Source organism: Prionailurus bengalensis, chromosome E1 (assembly GCF_016509475.1).
Source record: "Prionailurus bengalensis isolate Pbe53 chromosome E1, Fcat_Pben_1.1_paternal_pri, whole genome shotgun sequence".
Classification (NCBI taxonomy): Eukaryota; Metazoa; Chordata; class Mammalia; order Carnivora; family Felidae; genus Prionailurus; species Prionailurus bengalensis.
The window spans coordinates 19373892-19395512 of NC_057347.1; the positions used below are offsets into that span (position 1 = coordinate 19373892).

General features: G+C 53.9%; 1 protein-coding gene across 1 annotated transcript in view; it reads left to right on the top strand.

Annotated features, from left to right (window-relative positions):
• Positions 1-2864: 2864 nt before the first annotated feature.
• RAB11FIP4 (RAB11 family interacting protein 4) overlaps positions 2865-21621 on the top strand; it is a 116964-nt gene continuing 98207 nt past the window's right edge. The window contains exon 1 of the mRNA XM_043583646.1: positions 2865-3023. Within this exon, the coding sequence (XP_043439581.1) occupies positions 2865-3023 (159 nt within the window). The remainder of the gene's footprint in view (positions 3024-21621) is intronic.

Here is a 21621-nt window from a genome sequence, read left to right on the forward strand (position 1 = left end):
TACTCCTTTTTCTCTCACCGCCCCGGCATGCCAGTACAATATAGGCACTCGAGAGAAAGAACGTGACCACACAGAGAGCACGTCTGCGACGTGTCTTGCTGGCCCCAGCGACACAGTGGTGAGCCACGGACCCGGTCCCGAGCCCACGTCTTGTGGGGGAGGCAGGCATCCATCAATCCATCACCTGACAGAGGTAAACCTGCAGGGAGGGACCTGGCCGAGAAGAGTCAGGGGTCGAGGAGGGCTCCCCTGAGGAAGGAACTTTTGAACTGGGGGTGACCCTGTCTTTTGGGAGAAGAACCACTATTCTGATTATGGGCTTCGGGCCTGGTTCACCTGGGACTGATCTGGTCATGCTCAGATCTGTGACTCCCACCTCCGCCTGTGGAACTGGGTGAGGTCATCCAGCTCCCTGGTTCCCCAGTTAGGGGATCTGATGCCAGGGAGAGCTCTGCCAGACATCTCTCTAGCTGCCCACAGAAGGCAGCTCCAGCTTTTGCTCACTGCTTTCTGTGTGAGCCTCTTGGGTGAGAGAAAATGGGCAGGAGCTGACTTGGGGAGAATGACTAAGAAGGTTCCAGAAGGCAGGCAGCAGCCCCAGCTTCCCCTGCTCACCTTCCCGCCAGCAGGCTTGCTGGACCTCCAGCCTCTCCCTCAGCCTCTCCCCGCCGTCCCCCTGGCTCTCCCTGATTCTCTTCCTCTGTTTCCTCTCGTGCTTCCCACGGCAGGTGATATGCAGACCCTTTGCGTACATTAGGTCTAATCTCTGGCCACCCGCTATGGGAGGTACTGTTACTGTGCCCATTGTACAGATGTGGAAACTGAGACTCGAAGTACCTTGCTGAGGAGCATCCAGCTGGCAGAGAAGCCCACACCCTTCCCAGAACCCAGCCCGCCCCCAACCTCCACCCTTACCCCATGACCGCCCCCTTTCCCGCTTTCCCACAGCTTAGACTCTCCAGTCCTCAAACTCAAAAGTCTCTCTTCCCAGGAGGTGCTCCCGGAGGAATTCAAGTGTCAAGGGGGAAAGGGCAGATAAAGACCACATTCACCCCTGGAATGGGGGCTAGACAGACGGAAGACTGGGGCCCACAGTCAGAGAGGCCACATGGTGGTCCCACTCAGAGTGAGCAGGAAGACCAGAGGCCAGAGAGGAGAGGCCACACAGCCCACGTGCAAAACTTGCCCCCAGCCCACTCCAGACTCCCCGCCTGGGTCTCTACACTGCTCGGTTCCTGGGGCTGGGGCTTCTTTGGGACACACCCTTGGCTGGTAATGAGGACAAGAAGGTGATTAAGACATATCCTGTTCTGGGGGCACCTGGGTGGCTCAGTGGGTTGAGCGTCCGACTCTTGGTGTGGGGCTCAGGTCACGATCTCGTGGTTCACAGATTTGAGCCCCACGTCAGGCTCTGTGCTGACATGGCAGAGCCTGCTTGGGATTCTCTCTCTCCCTCTCTTGCCCTTCCCCTGCTTGAGCTCTCATGCGCTCTCTGTCAAAATAAATAAACTTAAAAAAAAAAAAAAGACACATCATGTCCTGGTGGGTTTCCTGGCATGGTGGGGGAGATGGGCACCCCACCACAGAATTATAAAACTAAGTAGGCACCTGGAGGAAAGCACCCGAATTCAGACTAACAGGCAAGATGGAGTGCCATCAGGGAAGGCTTCCTGGATGAGGAAACCTCTTTTTCTTTTTTAATGTTTATTTTCAGAGAGAGAGAGAGAGAGAGAGAGCACTAGAGCAGGGGAGGGGCAGGGGAGGGGAGGGGGGGGCCAGGTAGAGTCATCAGGGGGAGCCCGGGTGGAGGCTCGGCTGAGCACTCCTGGCAGGAGGCTAAGGTCCAGGCCTGGAGGCCGCTGCCACCTCTCAGATTCTGTCCTGGCCTCTGAGCTTGGGCAGGGCTCAGGCACCCAGGGCCTGCCAGAGAGGGGTGAGCGTGCAAACCCAGGGGAAGGGAGGGAACCTCCCTCAGGTGTTTTGTGTCGGCAACAGGCAAACCTAGTTGCTTGCTTCTCCTTCCTCCTGCCGGCCCCGTCCTCTCTCTCTCTCCCCTGTCGCTGGATGCCTATTGGGGCTGGAGCTCTGTTCCCTGCTCTTCCTCTCCCCGTCCTTCCCCCAGCAGGCATCTGGCCCCACAAATGCTGCTGGGGAGGACCGTGTGGTCCAAAGCCTGGAAACCGTTCCAGAGGTTAGGAGTAGGGAGTCTAGGTCCATCCAGATCTGGACTGGATATAAATGTTAGCCCTTCCTCTCACAAGCTGTGTGGCCCAGGGTAAGTAGTTCAACCTCTCTGGCCCTCAGCTTCCGAATGAACGAACAATCGGACACGAACGGAGGACAACACCTAGAACCTGCAGAGCGCCGGGTCCTGCCGGGGACGCCCCCGGGGCGCCGGCAGCGGGGACGGGCGGGCGGCGGGGTGGGGGCCGCGAGCGCGGAGGCGAGGCGGTGGGACCCGGGCCTCTCGTCTGCCTTCTCCCAGGGGGGCGGGGCCTTCGGGCAGCTGGGAGTTTCCGGGCACCGGCCGCGCGCCCCCCTCCGGTTTTCGGGGAGGAGGGGGGAGCAGAGGGAAACCGAGTCGGCGGGGCGGGGGGCGGCCCGCCCCGCAGGAGCGCGGCTCCTTTTGTCTGCAGCCTCCGCGCCGCCGCCGCCCCTCCCCGCCCGCCCGGAGCGCGGGGCTGCGGCGCCGCCGCTGACACGGCTCGGCCGCCGCCGGGCGGAGGCTGCGCGTCGCAGAGGCGCGCGGGCGGGCGGGCGGCCCGGAGGGCGCGCGGCGGCGATGGCGGCGGCGGCGGCGCGGGGCGGGCTGCGGCGGCCGCGGCGGGCGGCGCGGGGCTCGGGCTAGCCGCGGGGCCGGCCGGATGGCGGGCGGCGCGGGCTGGGCGGGCGCCCCCGCGGCTCTGCTGCGCTCCGTGCGCCGCCTGCGCGAGGTGTTCGAGGTGTGCGGCCGCGACCCCGACGGCTTCCTGCGCGTGGAGCGCGTCGCGGCGCTGGGGCTGCGCTTCGGCCAGGGCGAGGAGGTAAGGGCGCCGCGTCCCCGGGCCCCCGCCGGCGGCCCTGCCCTCCACCTGCCCGGGAGGGGCCCCGCCGGCGCCAGCCCCTTCCCCCACCCCCACCGCCCGAGCGGGCCCCCTACCTCCCGGCACCTCCCCCTCCCCCTGCCCGGTCGGACCCCCGCTTCCCCCCCCCCCCGCCCCTACAGCGCCCGCGGCGGCGAGCGGCACGCGGCACGCCCAGGGTGGCTTCTCTGCCCACCTTCCCTCCCCCGCAGTGCGGGTCCCTTTGGCCCGTGTGAAAACCCACTTGGGGGAAGGCGCTGTCAAGAACCCGGCTTCGGGACCCCCGCCCTCCCTGCCCCTGCGGAGACAGAGCCGGCCCGGGTCTGTGGGAACGGAATTCCAGGACGCGGTGGGGGGCGGCGGGGGGTGGGGCGTGCGCCCCGTTGGGCCCAGCCAGTGGGTGGACGGGCCCACTGGGAGCGCGCTGCAGCCGGACTGCACCCACCGGGCCTCGCACCCAGGAGGAGGATGACACCTGGTGACCCCTCTTTCGGGCTCCGATGGGCAGGCCTGGCTGGCAGCTGGCTGTGTTAGCTGCGGCAGGCCAGCCAGAGCCAAGCTTGCAGTGTCCCCTGCGATAGGCCCGCGTCTATTTGGGGAAAGCAGGAGTTCTGTTGGTTGTTAGCAGGGCCAGAATCAGTGGGTGGGTGTTGCCAGTGGGGTAGCCAGAGGAATAGCGATAAATGCTCCCTCGACCAGTGTCCTCTCGTGCCATGGGCACAAGGACTGGTGACTTGGGTCCGGGAGGGAGGGCAGGACACCCACCTGACGGGGAGCGTCCTCATTCTGGAGTTACTGCCCACTCTGACATGGTCAGGGGTTTTCTCCTGGGAACAGAAGCCCTGAGTTTCCAAGCCCACCTAAGGCCTCAGGCTCTGTGTGGGGAGCGTGGGCACTGGGGGCATCAGATGGGCACTGGCTGGCATTCTGTTCCTGGGGCACCTCGTGCCTAGCATTCCAGAACATGGGAGAAGCCAGGACTTGGTTAGGTTGGACCCGTGCCTCTCTGCCACCTGGCAAGGGGGAGATGATAGATACCCATCTCTCCATGGCACCTGGGCATGGCCAGGACCTGGGAGCAATAGGTGGAAGAGGATGAGGCAGGTTATCAAGTTGGAGGAGTCAGCTACCCCATCCCAGGAAGCTCGCTGCTGTGCTTCTTGTTAGAGTCCACATTTCCTGCAGCCATCAGGATCTTCTTCCCCAAAGGCCAGCCAAGCCCCTCGCCCTCACCAGTGGCTGCCTCCGAGGCCAGCCGAGCAGCCCCTTAGCATGGGGAGAGCCCCAGCACTCCTCCCAGGACACAGGCTACAGGGGGAAGCACCTGCCTGGCTCTGATGGAACCCGGAGTTCCAGAATAGCAAAGCGGTTCTCCCAGCAATCTGTGCAGGAGGCCCCCTGAGCCCCTAGCAAGCGTCACCACCTTATCCCTGAGCTGGACAGCTGCTGTTGTTGGAACCTTCTCTTTCCTGCACTCTTAGAGCCAAACCGGCTTGTCACGTAGTCATCTCGGTTCTGCACAGGGACTCACATGGGTCTCTCTTCTGTGTGGCAGCCTTTAAATATTTGAAAAGAACATTCCTGCCCCCTTAGCTCCTTCCCATCCACTCCTTCCCGTCTTCACTTCTCCAGGTCGAATACCCTCTGTTCTTGAAGCCCCAGCCATTTCCATATGACCTGGTAGGGGCTAAATCTCTGGCTTATGGCCCTGGAGCTGCCATCAACTGATTTGTGTGACTCAGTTTTCCTAGTAATAATGCAGAGGACCTGGGTCAGGAGACCCCCAGGACTGCTCCAACCCCAACACCTGACACACACCCAGGAGGCTGCCTTGTGCATGGTGCACCACGCTTTCCATTCATATTACGTTTCTGGCCATCCAGACCCCCAGGGATCTTTCTTAGAAACCTCTGCCAAACCAGGATTCCCCTCAGTCCTGGAGAAGGGTCAGTGATTTCTTTCTTTTTACAGCATAATCATATTAGAGAAGCAGTTTGTACACACTGTAGGAAATTAGAAATGTGGGTATTATGTTCCCATCTCCCAGGCAGCTCCACTGTGACACCTTGGTTACATCCTTCCAGAACTGTTTCTATGCTTATATGTAGATTTCCCCCATAAAATGAGATCATGCTGTGCATACTGTTTTTTAACCTGATTTTTTTTCCCGGTAAATGATCAGCACTTTCTGCTTCAGTAAATTTTCATCTCACTTAATATGCAGACCTTGTTCACATTTCTCTGTTTGGCCCCAAAATGTCCATTTTTGCTGTTTTGTTTAAACCAGTTTCCTCTCTACGACTGTGCAGTGCATCAATGTTGTGACCCTTAGGTCTCTCTACTCTAATGCAATTCCTTTTTTAAAACAAAATTTTAATAATCCTGGCTTGTTGAAGAGATCAGGCCTCTGGTCTGTGTCAATAATATCTTGAATCAAAACCTGTTATTTGGCCCTTTTTCCTATTAACTTTCATCTCGTTCATTTCATCCCATTGTAATAGACAGTGGAGAGAATTTAAAATCTTACCTCTGTCACTCTCACATGCTATGCTACCTGCAGGGGTAGAGAAGCAGTGCTTCTATCTGAATCCACAGGCTGATTGGAAACACAGAGCAGGACCACGGACAGGGCCTGGTAGGGGTGGTTCTACTCACACTATCCTTGACGGAGGGAGACCCATGGACGTACATTGTGCATAGTCCTCGCTACACATTACAGTGGAGGAAAGTCATTTCTCCACAGTTAGGGATGCCTTTGAAATTCTATGTGCTTGGACAGTTTCTATTTCATTTGTTCAAAACTCAAGTGGAAACCTTGATTTCCCAACCCACTAGCGCTGTAGGGTAGACAGCTGTGGTTCACTAGCTATGGCGTTCAGTGAACTTCTCAGAGCTGGTTACCTGCGTTTTACCAACTCCCTCCAGAATACCAGGGATGCCAGAATCCTTTGAACTGCTCAAAATATACTGGGTTGCAAAGAATAAAATAAAATACCCATGAGGCCATACTAATATAAATGATTGAATGAGTGAATAAATAAATACTAGGAAAATATCCTATACAGAAGAAATTCAAGTAATTTATGTAGATAATTCCCCACCAAGGAGGCAGAGCCTAACTCCCCACCCCTTGAAAGAAGTGTCAGATGTGCATAGTGGCTGCCTTCTAAAGGCGTAACTTTTCAGCAGAGAAGCCTGACTAGCACTGTCTCAGCCACACGATCAACATCAATAGTGATAAGTCATGTAGACAATGTGTACCCTTGATGTGACGTGATAAGAGGCTCTTTACCTCTACGGTCTTCCTCCCCAAACCCCAGTCTAGTCCTGAGTAAAATATCAGACAAACCCCAACCGAAGGACATTCTGCAGAACACCTGCTTAGTATTCTTTCAATTTGCCAAGGTCATCAAAACCGAGGGAAGTCTGAGAAACTGTCACAGCCCAGCAGAGCCTAAGCAGACATGACAACTACATGTAAGGCAGATGGGATCACAGAACAAGAACAGGACATTAGGTAAAAACTAAGGAAGTCTGAATAAAGTATGTGCAGGAGTTAGTAATGGTATTATGTATAAATTAGGTTGGCCTCTGACATCCCCCCTGATTTATTGGCTTAGGAATCAGAGCAGAAAAGAGAAGACAAGAAAATTTGATAAAAACATAAGTGCCTGTAACGGAAACACAAAGATTGAGGTTTTAAGGACTACAAAGATGGGGGGAAATGCCACTGTCCCAACTCTGAAAGTCCCTAATACGTGGGAGCAGGCAGACAAGTACATAGGAGTGTGGTCTGAAACCATATTGACTTCTCATGTCTTGCTTTTTGCCCTCTAACCTTTCTGAGCCTCTGTTTATTCATCCATAAAGTGGGGGTGATAGTAGTCCCCATTCCATTGGGTTATCGTGGAGGTTGAACCAGCTTATATATGGGAAGTGCTCAGTCTGGGATCTGCACAGAGTAGGCCCTCTCTCAGGATCGCTGCTACGATTACTTTCTGAACACTTGCAAGCACCTTTGAGAGGCTGTTCTGGAGTTCCCTGGGGCTGAGGTCAAGGTCTGGGACCAGCGTGTGGTGCTCTCAGCCTACCCTCCTTGTCCAGCTCAGATCTGCCCGTCGGCCTTGCATCCTATCAGCAGTCTGAGGACGGAAGACCTTAAAAGCAGCGAGAGATGGGCCATATTCCCTGTTGTACATCCTCTCCTTTTTTCAGTTTGAAGACCATCCTTCTTGCTAGATAAGACAAGACAAAAGCGGTTGAGTGGCCTCTCTGCCATCTGTTAACACGGCACTATCTCCTCTGCACAGTGGGCCTGTCCTTCCTGCTGGGAATGGGGGGGCCACTCCCACATCCGAAAGGGTGTTGTGAATTATTTGGGGGAGGTAGCTCAGCTGTAGCTAACCAGGACTAGTCTGTAATTTCCCCCGTCTTTGCGTTTGCCCCAGATATGGCCAGAAGAATTGGGGCATGATGCCTCCTTCTTCACATTGGGCAGGAGATGAAATAAAGGTCCCAGCTGGGTTCCCTCAGTCCCCACGTCCCCTCTGCACTCACGACTGCCATGAGGGAGATGCCGACGCTGCCTGAGCTGGCAGAGGGCTTGGGGTGCTGGGACAGGACAGGATGACTCGGGGGCCGGCCCTGGGGTGGGGTCCACCTCAGATTTGTGGGCTGCCAGGGACAGGGGAACCGTGAACTACAGCTGGGGTCTGCCCAGGAGAGGGGATTGGCTGCTGGGGAAGAAGCCTCCGTGTTCCCCACATCTGTGGCTAGATCTTGGGAGGTGGGGAAGTGATAGGAGGAGAGGAACCAGATCAGGAAAGGCTCAGCCATCCTCCGTAGACAGTGGGAAGAGCCAGGCAGCAAGATGGGATGTGTGCTTGAGAACACAGGCCGGATCCAGCAGGAGACTGTGACATACTGTCAGAGAGGAAGAGGGCCCAGACTTGGGTAGGGGTGGGGGCAGAACTGGCAGGGGCCCAGAAGGCCTGCAAACCCCCAAAAGTCACTCCTGGATGATGCAACTCAAAGCTCTGTTGGCAAATGGGCCCCTCTAGGTGCCCTGCCCGATTGGGGACACCCTACAGATGACAGAGCTAACAAAACAGGAGGGGCCAGGTCCTCTGAGCCTCGAAGGAAAGGTGGGGGTGCCTGTGGGCCATGAGAGGGGAGCAGAGCAGGAGTGGGCCCGAGACCTTCTCTTTCCTGCACTTCTGCCCCCGCTGGGCACACCCTGGAGGCTGTGGTCCCTCAGGCGTAGGGGGTGAGCACAAGGTACCCAGCTGTGGGGGTGGGGCGGGGAGGGGCAGGCCCTGGCAGGCATGCAGCACCCTCTGGCCTCTCCGACGGGCCTGCATCACAGTTTGGCTGTGCCGGGAGGAGGGCCGTGTGAAGAAAGCCCACAGGGACTGGTCCATCTTGTCAGACATTCTTGATGTGGCCTGAATGCATGTGGTGTCATCTCTGGGTATAGCTACCCCCCCCCTCCCCAACATACAGGGTTCTAGAGAAGAAGAAAGCTCTAGGTAGCGGAGGACTTGGTGGTGGGCAGGTGTGGTCGGTGCCTCCACGTTGAGATCTGAATGGGGGAACAGAATCAGGCCTTGCAAACAGCAAGACGTGCCCTCAGAGTAGTTTCAGTGGGCAGAGGATCTGAGCTGTCCTTGGGTGCTGGGCCTTCAGCCTCTGAAGGTGGATGCTGTAGGCCTCGGGGTTACCAGCCAGGGCAGGCAGAGTAGTGTTTAGAAATGGCCCCAACTCTGAGGCCTGGGCACTTTCTGCAGCTCCAGGAAGAGAACCAAATAGGCAAGAAAGGAGAGAGGAAAAGGTGGCGGTGGAGGCAGGGCAGAGGAAGCAACGCTCTGCCTGTGGCCGATGATTCCCCGTGTGCCTCCCCAGGCTGGTGGGCCGGGAGGGGGATCCCAGAAACCTGGTGGGTGTGTGGTGGAAGGCTGAGAAAGCACTCCTCTTTCCATGGGCCGGCTGGCTCCACCGCCGTCGGGGTCGGTCATCCCTGCCTTGGAGGGCAGTGCAGATTTGGGGCTGGTGACCCACCCACCAGCCCCACCCCGTGCCACTTGGTGTGGGCTGGAAGGCCCTCGTTCACGGATCCATTTGTACAGGCCTGGTCGGTGGGGGGGGGGGGGGGGGGGCGGTTCCTGCCCGATCCCAGAGTAAGTGCGTAAGGGGGCTCCTCTGTCCCCTGCTGCGGTGGCCCCTGTTCCTCCCCAGGCCCTGAGCAGTCCCACCAGCGCTGAAGGGGAGGCTGACAGCTGGCTGGGAATGACAGTTAGAACTGGGCAAACCAGAACAGGGAGGGATGGGGGAGGGAACGCCTGCTGACCTGGAAACAGTGAATGTCATGCCTGCCCTAACTGCTCTCTTCTCACACACACACACACAATTGGGTGAAGGCCCTGAAATTTTTATAGAGTAGTCTTAATGGAAGTACCTTTTGCATGTGGGAGCTGTCTTAATATATGTTTCCAGGATTAAAAAAAAAATTTTTTTCCCCATTTACATCTCGCATGCCTACTATATGCCAAAACCCTTCCAGGCACTGGAAAACCGGAGTGGCCGGGAGCTGGGAAAGACACAGGCAAAGGAATAAAAATTACTAACAGGTGGCGGTAGGTACGAGGAAGAAACAAAGTACTGAGACAAACCCAAAAGGAGATTCTTGCCCTTTGAGTGACTTGTGTTCTAGGAGGACATGTAGGTAGAGGCTGGAAGGAAGTGGGGGACTGCCTGCACCTGGCAGATATCTGGGGGTGGCTGACCCAGGCAGCGGCAGGAGAGGCCTGGGGGTTAGAGACACGGCAAGTGGCCTGCGAGGCAAGAGGAATAAAGGGAGAAGGGCAGGGGGAAGCAGGGCACCCACAGGCGGGCGGTCACCTCATCCAGGGGAGAGATGCCGGAGGCACAGAGCAGGGCAGCGGTAACGGAGACGTGGCTGGATCTGGACAGTCGAGCCCACTGGAAGGAGGGTGTGAGACAAGGAGAGAATTTGGAGAATTTGCTGGCTGGGGAAGACTGAGGCTGGAGGCGGGTTGGGCAAGGAGTCAGGAGGTCCACGTTAGCCTGTGAAACCTGAGATGTGCCTGGCATCCACGCGGAGATGTATGCCAGCAGGTGCACAAGTCCAAGGAATGCGCCTCAGCCTGGCTCTTACTGGCAGGCCCTTGACCTCCTCCCTCTTCTTCCTCAGCCCTTCGGTGTGACTGCCCACAACACAGGAGTTTATATGAGGGAAAAACAGAGAACCTGATTGAAGTGGGATTCGGCCCACTTTAAAGGCCAGGCGCAGGTGTGGGGGCCCAGGGACTCAGCCGGGCTGGCTCAGGGCATCTCACATCCCCACCAGAAGATGCCTCAAGACGCTCGCCTCGCTGTCTTCTTTCTGGGTCGCTGACTGCTCATCTGCCCGGCCCATCTTGCCTCCTCCCTGCACAGAGTAAGAACTGGCCGGGGCCATAGTTAACTGCTGGAACGTACAGTTGATACGACTGCTCACCCTCTCCAGGGCACCTCGACTGGAACCACCCCCAGTTAGACTTGGGGCTCTTTGAACCCTTCTGTTCTATGCTGTCTCCCCCACCCCCAGCATCTTCTGATCCTTGGAGGCGCCCCTCCCAGAGCTTAGGGCCACCAACATATCACCCCTGGGGTCACTGCTGAGGGATCCCGTGTTCATAGTTGCATGCTCTTAGAGACAGGGAGAACAAAGCAGCTCAGACTCGACACATTTGTATACCAGTGATGCAAGAGGAGAGTAAGCCTCCTGGTAGCCATAGCCCAAACTAGAGCTTTGAGGACCTCCAAGTTCCCTTGGGATCTAAGACCTCGAGTCTCATTTGCTGTGGCACAGAACTCAGAGAATATTGCCAGCTTCCTGCAAAAGCAGATATCGATTGCACGTGGGCCTATAGTGGCCACTGTCCTGAGGGAGATCCCAATCTAAGACCAACACATACCTGGACAGGGTAGACAGGTAAATCAGAGACTGATTTACACCAAAACAAAAACCACCAGGGGAGTTAGAGGCCCATTCAATGCCTGTGTCATTCTAGCACAGCCCTGCCAGGAGATGGGGGCTCACTGCCTCCCTAGACAAGCCCGTTCTGCTCTGACAAGGCTCTGGCTGAGTTCTCTTTCACACAGTGAGCTAAGGTCTGTCTCCTGGGGCTCCAGATTTTGCTCATCCTTCCCTCTCCCCATCCAGCTAGCCACCTACCTGCCCATTGGACAGCACATCCACTTAAACATCCGCTTAGTCAGCCAGCCACCTCTCTGCTCATCCATCCATCCAAACACCTGCCTCCCCATCGACCCATCTACTCATCCGTTCATTGCACATCCGCCCATTTGTCCATCCATCTGTTCACCCACCCTTCCACCTCCCCTGCCTATCCATCCACCATGCGACCAGCATTTCTGAGTATCTACAAGGCCTGAGGCCTAAGCACAGATCCAGGGCTGGGGACTGGCACTTTTAGGGAGTGATACATGACTGTGTGTGGAGAGGGCACAGCAAGGGCAGGGAGGGTGGGGGCTGGAGCAGGGGCCAGATGGTGACCTTCCAGAGGGCTGAGGAGCTGAGACTGGCTGGCTGGCTCAGATGAGTCGTGGGTGCACAGCAGCCTGGGCCTCCCCTCTGTGGAGTTAGCTGGTTTTCATTTCGCACTTCCCACATTGGCCTTGGGTCTGGTGAGGGCCGAGGCCTGACTCTAAGAAGGGAAAGCCTACATTATTTCAAAGGTGCTTATTATGATGGATGGACCTGTTTCCTTATCTGTGAAATGGGGGTCACAACCCCTATTTGTGGGAGTGTGTGTGTTGAGAGCTGGAGACAATACATAAAGACCCAACGTGGCGCCTCTTGGCATCATCATTCATCTGCCTTGTTGGCATCCCTGCTGCTCTCAGTCCTGAGAGCGCACCTCTGACTGCTTTCCTCTGCCTGGTACTTTTCCAGGCGTAGGTCTCCCTTGTGCAACGGCCACACCTTCTCCCGCAGCCACTAGTGACTTTCTGTGGACAGGGCGGGTGAAGAAATGATTAGTGCTGTCTGCCATGATAGTTCTCGTTCTGTTTCATCCTGGAGACAACCCTGTGAACCAGAGAGGTGAAGTGAATTGTCCAGGGTCCCACAGGAAATGGAGGAGCTGGGGCAGTTGGGGTCCCTTCCACGTTCTTCCAGGGTCAGGAGAGGAAAGAGAATGATCAGATCTGAGTTTCAGAAACTTGACGTTGGAGGAACCTCAAATCCGAGGCTTCGTCTGGTGTTTCTAAATCTGGGGTGGCCCGGGTTCGGTGTGTGGAGCAGCGCCTGACTGGAGCCATAATTAGAAGTAGGTTGTAATCTGCAGGACGACGAGGGCACTGCCAGGAGCTCTGGATGGGCCCTGAAGGCCAGGCTGGCTTCGCTGCAATGGAAGGGCAGGTGGCAGCGGGGACCGAGTTTTAGGGCGGAGAGAGGCCACCGGCAACGTCCCGCGGATGACGCATCTCCACTACTTCGCGTGGTTTTCCTGCCAGGTGCCCCTCCTCCATCCTCCATCATCCCCAGGCACGTAGGGCAGGGGTGGGGGCCTGACTTGCAAATGGGACACCCCGCCAGCACCCTGCCCCCATTCTCCAGGCTCCTTCATCTTCTTGGCCCACGCTGGGGGCCCTTCCCAGCCATGAAGGCCGTCTGGCCCCAGGCAGCCTTGACCTTTTTTTTTTTTTTTTTAACACTTATTTATTTTTGAGACAGAGACAGAGCACGAACGGGGGAGGGTCAGAGGGAGGGAGACACAGAATCCAAAGCAGGCTCCAGGCTCTGAGCTGTCAGCACAGAGCCCCGATGCGGGGCTTGAACTCACGAACCGTGAGATCATGACCTGAGCCGAAGTCGGACGCTCAACCAACTGAGCCTCCCAGGCACCCCAGCCTTGACCTTCTTTTGCTCCCCGTGCCTGCACCTCCCCCAGCATCCCAGTTCAGGCCAGGCCGGCTGTAGCATTCTCTCAGGTCACTGGCATCAGGCACACAGGGTCTAAGAAGGTGACTGCCACCTTTTAGCTGGGGGACTCGAAGTTACCTAACCTCTCGGTGTCTCAGTCTCACCTGTATGGCAGAGATAATATTAGGTTAAGTGTCATACCTATTAATATCAGTGTTACCACTCAGTCTCGGTTTTCTGGGTGGGCTGTCTGTTTTCATTCTTTTAGGGATCTTTTTGAGCACCTGCTCTATGTCAGGTTTGGGGCCAGAGGGCATACAGGTGGTTAGGATAGACTTCCTTCCCTGAGCAGCTCACTCCTGGCGGTGGGGGGGGAGGGGGTGGAGGGAGTGTTCTAAGATGGAAATCATGGCTGCCCTCCGTGTGAAGGGTGCCACTGGGGACCTGTCCAGGTGTGCTTGGTGTGACAGGAGATTCACTCTGCCCGGAGGTGGGAAGCTTCCCAGGGGTGACCAGGGTGAGTCTTGAACAGGGTCAACCAGGGCAGAAGGGAAGGATGGCTATGCCAGAGGAAAGACCTGCCAGGCAGGAGAGGTGGCAGGTGGGACAGGGACCAAGCTGACACGCAGGAGGAGGCCGGATGGAGAGGAAAGGGTAGATTTTATCATGCAGGTGTCTGGATGAAATGTTGAAAAGGTTGAAGCAGAGCAATAACCTAGCTCTGTGTTGTTTTAGACAAACCCGTCTGGCAGTAGCGTGGGGTGAAGGAAAGGGAGGCATCGTGGAGGCCACTGCCCCCCCAGTCCAGGGGCAGGAAGAAAGTAGGTGAGGTGATGGAGAGAAGTGCAGGGTCAGAGGGTGACTTCCGGGCTATCCATTGGACTTCACAGCCGTGCACGATAAGCAGGAGAGAACGTCACCTCATGCGTGTCCTGTGACCCCCACTTAGGTGGCTTGGGTGATGGGGCCTGAGCCCAGCTCGAGGATGTGCACACACCTGCACGGCTCACGTGGTTCATGAGGAATCCCTCCCAGGACAGCCGCTTTTTATTTCAAAGGAAAAAAAGTTCCAAATATTGTTGTCAATTTATAGCAACTTTATAGGGCCAGAGACATTTAAACAACTTTGTAGGACAAGAAAGCTAACGAGCACCAAACTGCATTTTTATACCTTAATATCCATATTGTGTCCTTGGCAGTGACCCACATGTGGTTGTGACCAGTGCATATGCCTTATTTGGCCCCTTTCCACCTAACGCTATGTCCTGGCCCTGAGTCCCAGATGGAGCCCTGTCACCTCTCTGTTTAACCCAGGTCCCAGGATTGGCCCTCCCACCAGCCACTATGAGTGTTTCCGCAGACTTCTGTCTGCCTCACACAGTTTACTGAGCCTGGCACACCTGTCAGGTACCTGGGCTGGCTGGTCAACTCCTGGGTCCCGGCAGCCTCTGCAGGACCCAGCCCCTGAGCTGGGGGGGGGGGGGGGAAGGGTGGAGCCTAAAGGAAACAGTTCTTCCCGGTGATGCCCCAAGAGAGTGTGGGGGGGAGAATGCCTGAGGGGGGAGTCCTGGGCCTTCCCCCTAAGTGGTCCACCTGCACTCCACACTGGGCTGGCCTTCCTCGGTAATGCTGACAGACCCCAGCATCCCAGCTGCCTGGGCTCTGTCCTCGGCCCAGCGCCCGGTTGCCAGCCAGAGGACTGGCCTCTGCTATGGGCTTCTCAAAACCCTGACCCTGAGTGGGAGACACCTGTTGCCACGTCCCAGACACTAATGGGTGGAGTCAGGTGCCTGCCTGCTCCTCCAGGCAGAGGCATTTGGGCTTCTGGGGCCATCCGACGGTCTGGTGGTCGATGTCTCCCTGTCTGTGCCCTCCCCTGCCTCTGAGACGATTTGCCCGAGGCATGAGGGTGCCTGTTTCGCCACATCCCCAGCAACATTAAATCTGTTGCTGCCAGTGTGGGAGATGTGGATGTGTAATATGTAATAGTATTCCCAACTTGTTTACGTTTTCACTTTTGATCACTAATGAGTTTGCGTTTTCCCCATGTTGCTTTTCTTCTTCTTCTTTTTAAAGTTGATTTATTTATTCTCTGAGAGTGTGTGAGTGAGGGCGGAGCAGAGAGAGACAGAGAGAGAGAGAGACAGAGAGAGAGAATCCCAGGCAGTCTCCACGCTGTCAGTGCAGAGTCCAACACAGGGCTGGAACTCACGAACCCGTGAGCGCACGACCTCAGCCGAAATCAAAAGTCAGACACTTAACCGACTGAGCCACCCAGGCGCCCCTCATGTTGCTGTTTATCCTTCGTATTTCCTTCTGCATAAAGTGTTGTATCCATCTCTTCCAAGCACTAATCAAGAGGGGCTTATGTCTTGATCTTTATTTTTTTTTAATTTTTTTTTAATGTTTATTTTTGAGAGAGAGAGAGACAGACACAAAGTGTGAGTGAGGGAGCGGTAGAGAGAGAGAGAGGGAGACACAGAATCCGAAGCAGGCTCCAGGCTCCGAGCTGTCGGCACAGAGCCCGACGCGGGGCTCAAACTCACGGACCGTGAGATCATGACCTGAGCCGAAGTCGGATGCTTAACCGACTGAGCCACCCAGGCGCCCCAACTTGATCTTTATTTTTTAAATTGGTTCTTTATATTTTTTCAAAAGCATTTGTCACTTTTTATCTTGCTCTGTTGCCTTCCTTTTTGTATTTGTTCATCACGTTCTATCACTTGAAAATTTTCCTACATTTGAATATTTCTTTTTTCAATTATATCATATCTTCCTTATTTCTAATTATAATTATCCTTTTCTTAGTAGTGTAGGGGCCAAGGGCAGGCTGCCCCAAGATGGGCTACTTTGGCATGAAGATTATTTTGAGTTCAAAAACAGTCAAAACCCAGCAGATTCAGGAAAAGCTCTTTACCTCCCCCTCGAGCACCTAAAAAGAATTTAGATGGAGGACCTGCCCTATCTATCACCATAGATAACTACACTATGATGTGAACTGGCTATGGGAGACAGGGCGGAACCCGGCAAGCCTGTTTGATCAGAGTTCTTCATGCCCCAGTGTTTCTGAGGGGCCCAAACATTTGTTTACCAAACATTTACTCTTTTTCATCTTCCTGTGAATTTCATTCCTTCTCTCTGAAGTCCCAGACCCCTCCTGCCTTCTCCTGTGTATACCTTATTTTGCCTGACTCTCTTTGGAATTTCCATGTCCATGTGGATTCCCCATAAGTATGAAATGAAATTTGATTTTTCTTCTGTTAATTAAAAAAAATTTTTTTTTGGTTTACTTATTTTTGAGAGACAGAGTGGGAGCAGGGAAGGGGCAGAGAGAGAGGGAGACACAGAATCCGAAGCAGGCTCCAGGCTCCAAGCTGTCAGCACAGAGCCCGACGTGGGGCTCAAACTCAAGAGCTGCAAGATCATGACCTCAGCCAAAGTTGGATGCCCAGCTGAGTGAGCCACCCAGGCACCCCCTGTTAATCTGATTCTTAGTCCAGCTGGAAGGATCTTGAAGAACAGAGGAAATTCTTCCTCCCCGACAGATGTTAGGAACTTACTTCCCATCTCTAGCAAGAATAAGTTGTTTTGTTTCCAAACCCCTCTCCAATTTGTAAAAATGTTTAGCTTTTACCCATTTGGAATTTATTACAAAGTTCGTGCAACATTCAGTTCTATTAATATGTTTAATTTCTTTTTAAACGAGAACTGAATTCCATTAGTTTTTCCTTTTGTTTTTTTTTTCCCATCCGTGTGTTCAAAAGGAAAAGTTAAAGAATACGATGAACACCCAGATATGCCCTTCCTAGATTCACCAACTGTTCACCTTTGTCACATCTGATTTTTCGTTTACTCTATCTATAATTTATCTGTCTGTCTATAATTTGTCTCCTTTAGTGTTGTTTTGTTTTGCAGAAGCACTTTAAGCGATGACGTCTTGACAGGTTCCCCCCAAAACACTTTAGAGTATAAAGAACAAGGACAGTCTCCTACCTAAACAAGAGTCATCACCACACCTAAGACTTAATAGTAATTCAACAGCATCATCTAAGGTTCAGTCTGCGTTCACATTTGCCCGGTTGTTCCCAAACTTTCCTTCCCTCGCTGCTTTCTCTTCTGATGCAGGATGCAGTCAGGGATCACACATTGCATCTGGTTTGGCAGATGCTGCCTCTTGCATCTCCTCGAAATGAGAACTCTCTCTGTTTTTTGTTTTGTTTTGTTTTTGGCTTTCATAACATTCGCATTTCCTTTCAAGTTTAGGCCACTTGTCCTGTAGGCTGTCCCATAATCTAGATATGTCTGATTGTTTCCTTGCATTTTTGGCAAGGAGAGGTGAGTGTGGACCTCTCAGAGCATCACACGAGGGACATCGTTTTGTCCCTTTATTGGTGATGCTGAGTTTAATTACTTGGTTAAGGCCCTGCCTGCCTGATCCCTTCAATATAATGTACCTTTTCCCCTTTATAATTAATAAGCAATCTGGGGGGTGGTGCTTTGAGACAGTGTAAATATTTGGTTCCCCAGCAGCTTTTCACACAATGGCTTTAGCACCTGCTGATGCTCCTTGCCTGCATAAATTACAAAGCTGGTTGCAAAATGGTGACTTTTTTTCCAATTCTTTCATTCCTGCTAGAGATAGAGCATTGTTCAGTGAAGATCTTTTCTTCACCCCCTTTTCTGAGTATCACTATGGATTCATGGATTCTTTTCTTTCCAGTGTGTTATAATCCATTACCATCACGTTTATTTATTTTTTTTAATGTTTATTTTGAGAGAGAGAGAGAGAGCCAGCAGGGGAGGGGCAGAGAGAGAGGGAGACACAGAATCTGAAGCAGGCTCCAGGCGCTGGGCTGTCAGTACAGAGCTGGATGTGGGGCTTGAACTCACGAACCGTGAGATCATGACCTGAGCCGAAGTCGGATGCTTAACCGACTGAGCCACCCAGGCGCCCTGCCATCATGTTTATGTTTTGATGCTCAGAGATATCTTTGTTTTGTTTTTAAAGCAGCATGAAATTTTGATTAGTTAGCATATAATATCTTAAAATGGAGACATTGACCATCATTACCTTTAAAAACTGCTTTCTGATATCTTTCATTGTGGATTTTTAAAGTGTATGACATATTTTCAAGGTCTTTATTTGGCATTGCCTTAAATTTATTAAATTAGCCGTCTTTAATGTATGTTTAGTTTTGCCAATAGGAGAAAAATATTAACATTGAAAATAAATGTCGGGGCACCTGGGTGGCTCAGTCAGTTGAGCGTCCGACTTCAGCTCAGGTCATGATCTCACACCCCATGAGTTCAAGCCCCGCGTTGGGCTCTGTGCTGACAGCTCAGAGCCTGGAGCCTGTCTCAGATTCTGTGTCTCCCTCTCTCTGACCCTCCCCCATTCATGCTCTGTCTCTCTCTGTCTCAAAAATAAATAAACGTTAAAAAAAAAAAAGAAATGCCTTACAATTAGGCTAAATTAATGTTTAATATTTAATGTGTCTTGTTACTACTGAGAATGAAATACTTTTTCTCCATCGATTTTTTTTCTAACTGCATGTAACTAGCATATAGAATGCAATTGATTTTTGTAAATCTGTCTCATAACTCACCATTGGTATGTACTCATTTATTACATCTGGTAATTTTCTGGTTGATTTCTTTGGATTTTCTAGGTAAGCAATCATGTCCTCTGCAGAAAGTAATAATTTTATTATGTCTTCCTTTCCTATATTTATGAGTCCAATTACCTTTCCTTCTTAGATGAAAGTCACCAGCATTTCTAGAACTAGGTGGAACAGGGGTGGGCACGGGACATTGCTCTAACTTAGGAGGGCTTGGGAGTGAGACCTGCTGGGATGCTGACCGTGTGGCCCAGCTGCAAGTTCAGGGAAACAGGCTGGTAGGTGCCTTTACCCCGGTGGTCTCACAGACAGTGTCCCAAAGACAGCGTCACCCAGGCTGCTGTTGTGTGGGACTTGGTCTCACTTAGAGAGAAGGGGCTGGCAAGAGGTAGTCTTGTGTCTCGTTTGTGGATCAGTGCAGGACTCCAGCCTTGAAAGGCAGGAAAACCCAGGCAGAAGCAGTACGGCAGGGGATGGACAGGCTGAAACTAACTTGCTGTTCACAGAGCACCACAGAGCTGGTCCCGGGCAGACGGAAGCAGCGGGCAGGGGGGGGTCTGGGGGAGGCTGGGGGGAGCTGAGATTATTCCCTGCACCCTGCTGTGGTCTTAGGCTAGTTGGAACCAGTGACTGTAAGGGTTTGTGGGGCTGGCAGAGGCAAGACCCCAACTATCCTTTTCTTATTGTTCTTTTATATATTTTTTTAATGTTTATTTATTTTTGAGAGAGAGAGAGAGAGAGAACGAGAGCACACACAAATTGCGGAGGGGCAGAGAGAGAGAGGAAACACAGAATCCAAAGCAGGCTCCCGGCCCTGAGCTGTCAGCACAGAGCCCGGCGTGGGGCTCGAACCCACGAAACGTGAGATCAGAACGCCTCAGAACCTGAGATGAAGGCGGATGCTTCACCGACTGAGCCACCCAGGCGCCCCCTTATTATTCTTTTAAATGGGCTGACTGTCCATTACTACCATTAAGTAGGATGGAGGCATCTGGGTTTAGGTTTATCGTTAGCAGGTTAATAAAGACCACCCCCTCCGAGTCCCATTTTCCTTGCACCTTAAAGGTGTTCATGATGTTTGCCATTTTTCCCCCATCGATGCAAAGACTACACCTGGAAAGGGGACTCTGATTGGCCGGGCCTGATCAGGTGCCCATTTCCAGAGGCTGGCCTCAAACTATCTGGGAAGGGTGTAGTTCCCCCAGAGGAAAGTCAGGGTGAGGGGCAAGCGATGCTGGACAGAGACAGAACGCAGACTGCAGGGCGACCCAGCCCTTTAGCCCACCCAGTGCTCGCCGTCCCCCGCCTGCCCGGGGAGGAGTGTTTACTTCTGCATTTCCCGGGCAAACGGGCTGTAAGGACTGCAGTTGGGTACGTGCGCCACTCTGCCCCCAGCACCCCGTCTGGCTGGGGCACGTACCGAGGGCACAGTAAGCGTTACTTAAACGTCTGAGTGGGTGAATAAATGAAGTACACGGGGACCAGCCCAGAACCCAGCGACCCAGCGCCTAGTGAGCTCCACCCTGAAGTTGTATGCTTGGTAAGCAAATCCCTCTCTACCTCTGTCGGCTGCCTGATAAAGTTTGGGGGCTGAGGGCTTTGTGGTCGAGGACCCAGGCTCTGGGCTGGATCGGTCAGAGGTCACCCCCCGGTGACTTGCTGCGACTGTGACCTGGGCTAGGTCTCTGTACATCTTTGAGCCTCACCTGTGAGACAATGATGGTGTTCTTGACCGTGGAATAAGAGAATGAGGTGAAGCTCTTAGCACAATGTCTGGTGCATCCTAAGCCCTTTATGCAGGGGAGTTATTTTTATAGACCCTCTGTCGTTGTAGGGACATTTAGAAGAGGAAGTGTGGCACTGGGTATAGCCTGCTGCGGGCCCCCAGCCCCCATGTGTGGTGGCCTGAGGAGGAGGAGGACGATGATGATGATGATGGAGAGACGAGTGAGCACAGCTCTGTGACAGGCACTGTGCCTACCACCGCAGATACAAGAGGGAACTGCAAAGCTGGGACCACACAGCAGGAAGGAGTGCAGGCTCTTGAAGTTTGAATTCTGGTTCCATCGCTTCCTAGCAAGCGCTTACTCTCTGTGCCTCTGTGTCCTCATCTGTAAAATGGGCACAGTAGTGACAGCTCCTTCCTCCGCTTGTGAAGTGTAGATGAGTTATTGCGTGTATGCCCGGCTCATAGTAACTGCTTGTAAGTGTCACCTGTCATTAACGCATTGTCACCATTGTTATTACTGTTAACTCCAGTAAGCTGTCAGCCCGGTGAGGAGCCAGCCAGGAGAGGTTGCGGCCACAGCGAGCCGAGCCTGCCTGGGCTTGCCGTCACCCCCACTTCCACTGCTGCTGGCATATTCCCCCCACAGCCACCTAACCTGCCCTCCTGCCAGCCTCAGAGGGCATGTGCCGGGCTCAAAGCCCAAAGTCCTCAGGTCCACTGTCCCTGGCGGCGTGAGGTTACCAGCCACTCAATCAGGATTCTCCTCCCGGGTCTCATCATCAAACTCTCTGGGGAGGCCTTTGAAAATGCAGGTGCCTGGGTCCATGCTGGCCGCCAGACTCCACAGACCAGCATTGGGATCGCCAGGTTGGGAGTGTCCCCCGTGCCTCTGCCAGAGGTCATGCAGGCTCCAGATCAGAATGCTGGGAGAGCCCCTCCCAGTCCCTGATGCTCCTGAGCCTGTTTTCTGGTCTAGTAAAAGAGGCCGGGGACTCTCCTTCAAGGGCCGATGTGAGGGTAAATGAAGTGCCACAGCCCTAGTTCCTCGGGGGCTCCCAGAATGGTGCCGGGAACCCTCTTCAATTGGCCCTCCTCCCTCTAGCCCAGGGCTCCAGTCCACTTAGGTTGGGGGAGAAGTATACACTCTGAACAGGGTGCAAATCACGTATGAACCATCCTGCCCCTGTTTTTTACTGCTGTGCTGCCTGGAAAAGAAATTTGCCTCTGCAAAGAGCCCCTCAAAGCAGTGGATTCAACCTGCTC